Source organism: Fukomys damarensis, unplaced genomic scaffold (genome assembly GCF_012274545.1).
Source record: "Fukomys damarensis isolate Sample0158 unplaced genomic scaffold, DMR_v1.0_HiC HiC_scaffold_18, whole genome shotgun sequence".
Taxonomy (NCBI): Eukaryota; Metazoa; Chordata; class Mammalia; order Rodentia; family Bathyergidae; genus Fukomys; species Fukomys damarensis.
In genome coordinates, this window is record NW_022900930.1 from 44,631,663 (window position 1) to 44,642,085 (window position 10,423).

General features: G+C 37.7%; 1 protein-coding gene across 1 annotated transcript in view; it reads left to right on the forward strand.

Moving 5' to 3' along the window:
- The first annotated feature begins 768 nt into the window (after positions 1-768).
- Positions 769-10,423, forward strand: part of Adam28 (ADAM metallopeptidase domain 28) — a 52,898-nt gene continuing 43,243 nt past the window's right edge. Inside the window, exons 1-3 of the mRNA XM_010625177.1 lie at positions 769-875; positions 6,592-6,695; positions 9,383-9,459. Of these exons, the coding sequence (XP_010623479.1) occupies positions 824-875; positions 6,592-6,695; positions 9,383-9,459 (233 nt within the window). The 5' untranslated portion in view covers positions 769-823. The remainder of the gene's footprint in view (positions 876-6,591; positions 6,696-9,382; positions 9,460-10,423) is intronic.

The following is a 10,423-nucleotide window of genomic DNA, read 5'->3' on the forward strand; positions in this document are numbered from 1 at the left end:
GCCCCTGGGAGCACCCAAGTGTGAGAATATAACACAAAGTCATCGGAAATGGGAATGCTACATAAACATTAGACTGAACTGGAAATTAGTCCATCGAACAACATATGTATATGATGGGATAATAGCATTCTCAATGACTTTTTGCTATCATAGCTAAAATTATACATAAAGTACATTCAAATATATTTCTTATACATGCACCACATAAATTATATACATAAAGTGTGTACCACACATGTCTCAAATGTATATTCTGTATTCTATGCATAATATATAATGCATACTATTATGTTATATGTGCAAGTGTAAGGTACAGAATACATAACGTGCTTATACATGTTATAGACATAATACACATATAGTATGTACACCATAAATGACTAGAACATTTATTAAGATGATCAAAGCAGTCACCTCCTGAGACTATTGGAAACGTGCTACTTCTGGTTTTTTGTTTGTTTGTTTGTTTGTTTGTTTGTTTTTTGTACCGGGGATCGAAAGGCAGGCCACCGAACCGCTGAGCTAAATCCCCGGCCCCATGGAAACGTGCTACTTTTGAATGGACAATACGGAGAAGCAAGGGGGCCACAACAGCTCAAGATGAAGGGATCTCAGAATCAGCCAAGAGGCAGCGCGGACTTCCGCCCGCCTCGCTTTGGCTGCAGGACCAAGGTTGTGCAACACCTTCAGTAAACACTTCCTGAAGCGGGACAATGAGGCAGGGAGTTTCATTCTGTCTCGCTCCAGAGGAGGCAGGGACAGAGCTGCAGCTCACAGGGCTCAGGTGTTAGCAAGGGGAGGCCGGCGTGGCTGGACACCCAGCATGTGGCAGGGGACTCTGCTGGCGCTCGCTCTCCTCCTCTCTCCACTCCCAGGTAGGCGTCAAGCCTTTCTCAGGTGTATCGCGGGTCTGCTGGAGCTTCACCGACTCCCACTAGTTTTGGTGTATAAAATACCTTGACTAGTCCCCAACCCAACGAAGTTCACCAACGAGTTGGGCTGGCTTCAATCTGTTGTTTGGGGACTACGGCTGCTACAAAAACAATGCAGAGGAGGGAATGAGAAATGATATTTATGTGTCTGACCTCTGAATACTGAGAAATGAAAGAGAAGATTTTGGATGGCACAACTTAAGCAGTGAATATGATCTTTGGGTCAAAAAGTGGAAACTTTTTTCTTTAAAACTCATCGTGTCATTTTTAATGCATTAGCGATGCGAGGATCTGACTGGTGATATGTGTGGAAAGACAGGAACAGAGCTGCTGTTATTCCTGGGGCCAGTTCAGCTGCTTTTATTCTGCTTGACTGCACACTTTCAATATTCAGTCCTTTTATCTTTGGTAAAAATAAATATAACAAGTTGTAAATAAACAGTTGACCAATTTTATATTTGTAAAGAGTTGTGATGACAAAAATGCTGCAGTTAAGTGTAATTTGATAATTCACTGTTATTTTGCTGGTTTATACCAATTAAGAATTGAAAAGTAGAAGAATATTATTTCTCAAGGATCCATTATATCTAGCTTGTCTCACGATTTTTGATAAATCCTCAATTGTATTTTTGGACAAATAAGACTTGATAACACATTTCTATTTCCAGAATTTAAGTTAGCACATTCGCTGTAAATTCTGGGATCTTTCCCTGCTAAACCTTCTCTTGGGTCTTAGAATGTTTAATGGAACCCAGGAGTAGAACAAATTGACAACAGAAGATGCAGGGGTAGGGAGGGAGAGATTTTCTGCTATGTACCCAATCTGTACAAGGTCACTAAAAATGCTTTTTGCCCTCCTTGACTCTTCTGATTTGTTTTTCAGACTTGTAAATATTTTACTTAATATCTTTAAATAGAGGACTGGTGCTAGGCATTTTATTACTTGATTTAAAATTCCTACTTTTAAAGTAAAAGTTGATAGCAATCTTATTTCCCTACGTTTTCCAGAAATGCGGTCCCCCACAGCTCTTAGAGATGCCAATCTTCACTGAAGCCTAAAAGCTGCTGGGGTCCTTATCTTTGTGTAACGGCAGGCCTGCGCTGCTGGAGTCATCCTGCGGGATGCAAGGGCCTCCAGCTTGTTGCAAGAAGACAGAGATATACTGGGTCCACTAATGGGCTCTTTTGCCAATACTGGGTTCACACCCATCACCATCCTTTGAGGGAAACTGGGTACCCCAACTGTTCCTGCCCCCCTTGATTGTGTATTCAGAACATAGTATCAACAAGGTGATGTTCTTAGAATTCATGCCTAAAAATATGACCTCACACCCCCAAATTAGTGTTGGTGGGAACAGAGTCTGAAGTTGCCTGAGTGAAAATGGGGACGGAGGGCAGACAACTGCACCCTCTTACCTTCCATCATGAACAGAAAGCTACTTCTTTTCCCTCACTCCCCAGCCTGTATCAGCAAAGCCCTCTCCTTGATCACTGATAACACTCCTATGGATTTGTTTTCCAACAGAATGTGAAAAGCAAAGCAATCTTCACTTGGGACCTCTTCTTCTTTGGTTCCCAGTCTTCATCATCATGCCCATACAAGTGTGCCCCTCTGACCGTCACTTTTGCCCAGTTCCCCTACATTGGACATAAAAGAATGAGATGCAAAGTAAGGCCAGATGCGTCTAATGAGCTTCCAAGTCCTCTGAGAAAAATTACTTAATGGGATTTCATCACAGGAAAGGAAAAAACATAAACATTTCAAAGCATGTCACAGGTATTAGAGGCATGGGGAAATAAATGAGCACGTTCACAAAGGAGAAAATTTTACTATATTCCAGCAAAATACAGCAGATACAGTACTTTTGAAACTACGTTATTAGACTAGCAGTTCTGTCTTGCCATGATGAGATTACAGAAAGGACCAAAAAAGTATATTGAATTTAACCTCAACAGTCAAAATAATAGGCTTAATTAGGATATATCTTTTCCTCAGTGTTTGTACTCACATTTACTGCAGGAAGTTTAAAATCATGAGATAGTCTGAAGGGACACAGAGAATTTCAGAACTTACATCAACATCACCCCACAAATCTTATTTCAGGGCTTGATGCCATGTGTCTGTCTGGAGAGACATTGCTTTAAAGATGTTGAACAGATTTGAATAAAAATGAAAATGTCAGTATTATGTACAAATGTTTGAAATCCAACATAGCGTCCAAGCCATTCACAAATAAAGCTCAGATCAAGGTCTATTTCGTCAATCTTGTTAATCAGCTTTGGCTTTTTTGGAAATAAGGAACAGTAATACAGCAGCAACAAAAAAACTAGTTAACGGACTGAAACCAAAATTATGATTATCTGTTTCTTGATGCAGTTTTGCTGGGAATACTAATTTAGCATATGACTTCTGTGGGAGAGAGAAAGTACGTATTAAAATAAATTAGTAGAAACATATTGTGTTACACCTTGGATTTGTATAATCCGTGGGTGGCAGTTAGCTGTATTTGTTCCATTAGCTTCAAAAGAATTAACTCGACGTTATTTATTTGGGAGGAGACATCTCTAACTCCATCTACCTGAGGATGAATATTCAGGTCTGTTAAATCCAAACAGGTATCTGCCATGTAAACTGTTGTATTCCAGATCTCATTGTTTCAGGGGGTCTTCTAGCTTTCAGGAAAAAAGGTCCTTCAGGGAAATTCTATCTGTTTTCTTTAGTGTATTTCCTGTGTTGCCAGAATGTGGAATGCACTGGAAATTCGCTTGTTTCATACTGAAAAGAGTGAGAAGTTGCTAAAGGCTTATGAAAGAATTGCCGTTTTTTATTTATGGTTCACTTTATTGGCTTTGGTTTTCATTTCGAAGCACTCATCGTGAAACAGTAGGGAATACATTTTATAACTAGTACACATACATAGACCATATTTTAGAGTTAATTTTTCATTTCATGAAACATTGGGATTTAGAGATGACGTAGAAGCGTGGAGACCAGAGCACACAGCAGGGAAAACGGGTGTCGAAAAGATGTACCTCTTTCTGTCTCACTACTTCTGAATAAAAAATGTGTGTATTGTCACTTGCTGGTTTTTTACAAGGAAGAGGTAGGTAATTAGTATTTTATAAGCCAAAGGCAGCTGGGATTAATGTGCCCTGCTATAATCATATATATTATGGGTGAAAACCACTGATACAACACTTTTAAGAAGAGCTGATGAGGCCACAGCATTGGTGACATGTGGTTTCACAGACTCCGTATCACCAGGGCCAATTGCACTGGTTCAGAATCACAACACACCAGCCACATGTTGGTGCCTGAGGGTGAGCTGGTTCTACGTCATCGAAATGAACGAGACAGCAGGGGATTGAGTCAGTCCCACCAGCTCATTTCTGGCAAGAGTCACTATTTTAAACCTCTTGGCGCCTTACTTTTCTGAAGTAAATATGAAAATTTAACTGGACAGAAAGAAATTCATTATTTAGGGTTTCTTTAGATGTTTGTACGTCTGTTCTGGAAATGTTTTATAACTAAGGTAATACATTTTCTTTACCAAAAATTAATTAAATAAAAATAAAATATACCACAGATTACTTCAACGTCAAAAGGAAACTTTACATAGAAACTTGTGGTGGTGTTTTTGAAGTGTGATGATGTGATAAGGCTTCTTTTATCACAACTCAATTAGAATTTCTTTATTCAAGTGATCATGGGCCCTTCAGAAATGTTTTGAGAGTTTATATTTATTTGCATAGAATTATGGAACACTTGATCACGCATTAGGCACCATTTAATTTTTCCCCTCGTTTCAAACACTTAAATAAAACCTAAAATTAAGATATTCTAGTGTCACTACCATAACTTTAAGCATTTCCAAAATATTTCACAAGAGTAAATCTCAGGCCACATAAAGAAAAGCTCTTTCATTAATACCTCAGTTTTAGACTCTTAGCTCTTAAACAATTGAATCACCTTTTCTAATTTTGCATGGTACATTCAAATAGCTCTTGACGGATCAGATCAATTAAAGTGGTTGTAAATGTCAAAACTTGACATTAGTTGATATTCTTGAAAGTTTTAAGACATGAATGTTTTGTGCCCTGTAATGTCGTTGGGACTGATGGGCAGATATTGGTTAGTGAGCACCTCAGTTCTGTTTGTTTAAAGGTCAGTCCCATTTATATAAATTTATACTGTTACAGGAGTTAGGTTCCTGGGATTCTCAACACGGAGTTACAGCCCCAGACCTTTTCAAAGAATTTTAATTTGAGCCAGGGTCTCTCTCAGTTGGCCCGGCTGGCCCCAAATTTGACATCTACCTGCTCAGCCTCCCAAATATCTGGGGTTAAAGGTGAGAGTTGCAATGCCCCTCTAGGTTTCTTGACTTTCCTAAACTGAGACTACATTCAGAGAGCCCTCTAATCATTACTAAGGAAAGATTAGGCCTTTCCAGTCCCGGTCTTCATGAGTTGTGTGTGGGGCCTGCCTCTGCGCCCCAAATCTCCCACTGCAGTCTGTGTCCTGGGGGCCTGCAGCCACCTGTGTCTTCTCCCTCCCTCTCTCTCTCTCTCTCTCTCTCTTTCTCTCTCTCTCTCTCTCTCTCTCTCTCTCTCTCTCACCGAGGATCAAACAAGGGGAAAAAGTGAGAACCAAGACCTGTCATGTAAAGGTACGAGATCCCAGTAATGAATGTAGCTGTACTGTATACCTAGAATGTACCAATAAACTCAATAAAAAAAATAATAAAACTGGAGTCCTTAAGCTTTCGAGGCGGCACCACTGAGCTACATACCCGGCCCTCAATCTCTCATTTTACAAGACTCACACACACAAAAAAATGTAATTTGAAATTGGAATAAAATAGACTGAATATAAAAAAAAAGACAGAAACAGTACACAGATGAGTATTTAACATATAAATAGGTTGTGACAGATGGCCTCTCATTCTCTTCCAATACAACTACTTGCCCAGGAAACGTCCTACCAGGTCAGTGATGCGCTTCAAGCACTTTGCTTCTCTAATTTTCTCTTCTTCTTCTCCTGCTCCTCCTCCTCTTTCTCTTCCTCTTCCTCTTCTTCTCCTTGTCCTGTATAAAAATAAAAGGGTTATTTGTATTGTTAATGCCCCCCACTGTAGGAACCTACTATTGGAGCTTGTTCTTACCATGACTTAATGTCCAAATATTGCTATTGGAAAAACCAAGGAAAATATAGTAGAATAAAAAATAGTATACTCTGTTACAGCATTCTTATAACATCACGTGGGTTTTAAGGGCTTTCTTTAAATGGTTCTGGACCTCCCTGTCTTCTCAGTGGATTAATTTAGTTTCAGCCTCCCTTTCATTTTGACCTCTATTACTGCCTCTGTGGGGATCCCAGACAGGAAAGACAAATGGGAAAACCCAAGAGAAATGTTGTCCTTAAAGAACCCCTGACCATCTTTTAGTGGTAGGGTATTTGAAGATAGAAATTATAGTAAGGATTTGAGAGAAAGAGTGGATTTCTGCTATGGTCTGTCTCTCTTGAATACTGACATACACCACATAAAGTCTCTGTGTGTGGCCTCCTTCATTTCAAATACAATAAGGATTGCCATTGCTAAGACCAGCTTATTTTTTGTTCTGCAGCTAAGTATTTTCTTTTTCTACCTTGCCCCTTTAGTAAGTGCTATGGAAGAGCTGCCTCAGGCGAAGAGATATGAAGTGGTTTATCCCATAAGGCTTCATCCAGTACACAAAAGAGAAGTCAAAGAATCAGAGAAACAGGTATAGCTTCTGTTTATCAAAGATTTCTGAGTTGGGATAAATGCACGTGTGTATATCATATATATCCCTCATATATGTTGTTATGGCTTATTTCTAGATGTACTCACAGGTAGGGTTTTGGGAGTAACTGAATCATGGGTGTGTAATCCTGGATCAGGGCTGTGTGATGCTGGATTAGCCCACTGATCGGTTTAGCATAATTCTGGGTGTAGGTGGTTAATTTACTGAAGAGGGAAGACCTACGCCTGCACGTGAGTGGCACAAACCAATAGATTTGCAGCCTGGAGGGAATCAAAAATGGAAAGAAAGAAGGGTCCCTGCTTCCTGCCTATTTTTCTACTCTGCTAGACCCTTGTGTCATGCTCCCCTACCTTGGAGCCAGTTGACTAAGGACTGAAACTTCTATAAATTGCAAGCTAAAATACACCTTTCCTTCTTTAATTTGTGGGTATCAGGTGTTCTGTCCCAGCAATGAGAAAGCAATGAAGATATACAACTTTGACATGTCAAGTAAACTTTGGGAAGTTTGCAGCTTTTATATCTCAAAATTCAATAATAAGACTGATGTTTGTGTTTGATATTTTGCCTTTTCATCTTCCTCATAATCTAAAGTTCTACTCTTAAATTTATTTTACAAACCAAACTTCTGAGAAGTAAAATAAACAGACCCAGTTAGCTGAGAGTATGAACTTTAATATAATATGATTATTTATTCTACACACTTGCAAAAGTAAGATAGAACTCATTTTATCTGTCTAGTATCATCTATCTATCTATCCATCCACATATATCTATCCATATGCACACGACTATGCTCAATCAAAAACAGCAGAAAATAAAATATTTCAAGTGAATGTATGCTTACATATTTACCTGAAATTTATCTTTTCTAAATTAGGAACATTAAAATAATTTGTATAATTCTTACAACTTAATGAAACTACATATTCTCAGTCAACATTCCCTGAACAAAGTTATTCTTTGCGAGAGGAAAGCTTAAAAAACATTCCATTTAACAGCATTGTTGTAATTACTTACAGTTAATTGAGACATAACTTATAAACTTAAAGAAATATTCTAAAATCCAACTTACCAGGAACACACATTCCACTATGAGACAAAGTTCCTTACAGTAGTTTTTCCAAAACACTTTTATAATAGCAGGACCCAAAGTAGACTCTGTTTCTCAAGATAACTATTTATCAAGAAGATATTTCTACTGAGTTTAATGCAATTTTTGTGTGTTGCAGTCTTCTTTAATATAGCTTCAAGTGATTTGTTATAGACTCTTAGAAGTGTCAGCTACCTTTCTCTGAATATTTTGAGGAAAATTTGGGTACAGTTGAAGTGTCTTTCATGGTAGGTATTAAGTAATTTTCCCACAAATGTAAAAACAAATTTAAGATTTTCTTTAGAAAAAATTTATTTTGATACAGCACCATGCACAAGGTATTGATACACGCAGGGTGATCAGAATTAATTTTTCAAATGATTGGGTGGATTGATGTGATTGATGTGATGTGCTTAATGCTTATTGGAGATATATTACTCATCTAATTCATGACTAACAAATGCTGCTTGGGCCTTAACGCTTCCCTGATCTGGAATGAAAGTATATGGGATCTCAACGCAAAAGACTAATTTGTGATCATATCTTAGCTTGGTCAGTTCTCCCTGCATAAACCCAGACACACAGAAACCTCAAATTCTTCTGAAAAATGGAATTAACAACGATATTGCTTATATCATATGTGAACTTTAAGATTTACTATATGAAAAGTGAGGCAGGATGCAAATGCTAACTCCAAGTTGGAGATTATGCTGACCCCTCCCCATACAGCCCATCGTATTACACTTTTTATGACTAATTCCAAAGCTTTAATAGCTTTATGTTACTGTCAATATTTCTAATTTTTTTTCGCTTATCTTCCTCAATAAACCTTCTACTCACCCAGGGATTCTTTTCTTAACAATATACTTATTGCTACCCTTTGTCTCATGTAACAGATTTCTTGCTACTCAAAATGTTTATATTTAAAGAGCACCCTACCTATGTGTTTTGTAAGGTCACTGTGGCCTATTCATGTATATAAAGAAACTCTTTCCTCTGGTCATGCTGAAGGCATGGATAGATTTCAAAATTTCTCTCTCAATTTTTAAAAAATACTGATTTGGGATCTGTAGTGTTCGCGTGTGTGTGTGTGTGTGTGTGTGTGAGAGAGAGAGAGAGAGAGAGAGAGAGAGAGTGTGTGTGTGGGTGGGTGTATGCACACGCATGTGCCTATGAGAGAGTGCAGCATTCTCTTCTGCTTTGAAGCTGTCTGAGCCAATTTAAGAGGTGTTTTGTGTGTCTTTGACAGGCCCTTTCATCTTTCCCCTTGTCTCCAACCTCTGCCTTGAGATATAAACATATGTTACATAAATGCCTGTTGATTCAAATAACTCTTTACAAAACATATCACATTTACCTTGTAAAGAGCGGCTATAAAATAATTAGATAATTAATCTATTTAGTGGCCAGAATTGTTTGATCCATGAAGGTAGGATGATGTAGATGTTTGGTGTCTTATAGTATACTGGTAAAGAAATGCAAATATTGCTAGATGATGATTAAACAAATAGAATTAGCCAAATACATATTTGTGTGTACTTTTTAATTCACAGTAAATGTTTGTGCATTTTTACAGGACCCGTTTGAAACTGAATTAAAGTATAAAATGACAGTGAATGGAAAAATTGCTGTGCTTTACTTGAAGAGAAATATGTAAGTATTTTTAGCTCTAATATTATCCTCATCCTGAAGAAGTTAAGGTGAAGAAAGTGTACTGAGTTTGTTACCACGTGTGGCTCTCATGAAACTTGACCATTAAGCGTTTACTCTCAATTGACCCATGTGAGTATTTGTTTCTACAAAAGTAATAGAAATTCGTTGGGTAAAACAATTCACTAGTATTTTGTTACTTTTAGACTTACAATACATGAGATGGAGCAGGCAACATTTTATTCTGTGAAAGAACAGATGTCTAAATCCTAATGTGCTTTGCTATAACTTTTAGATTTCCCTGTACATTATTACAATTTATCATCCTAATATTCTAAAACCATTTGGAGAAATGAACAAGACATATACAGGTGAAATAAATCTCTCGAGCCAAGTAAAAAGTCAGAATCAAAGCTGGCCTCGGTCCGCTGTGACACCAGTGGTTTTTCCACCCAGCAATCCAGTCACCTGCTATTTACCCACATCTTACTCTAGCTTATTGTTCCTCCATTTTCTTCATTTGGTCGATCAGAATTCAATGAATCTTCAATTCCAGAAGAGCCCCAATTCCCCAGTTTACTGCAGGCCTCACCCTGATCTTGGTCATCCTGTACCTCAACTTGTCTAAACTAGTTTTTCCCAAACCTGTGCTTTTAATCCCTGCATCATTCTATATAAGATAGTAAGATTTTCTTCAAGGAATAATTTATAAGATTTTGAAAATCATCGAAATAGATTGGAGTTTGGAAATGGTGTGGTAGAAGGAAAACAGTACAGGCTTTGGATGCAGGCTAGCCTAAATAGGATTCTTTGAAATATTTTTTCTCACGTGAAAATAAAGAGAGTGATATTTATCTCACAGGATTAAAGTGAATGCTGCACATTATATTTCTAACATAGTGCCTGCTCTAGAGATTTTATATATACATATATATAACATATACATTATATATATATATATATATAT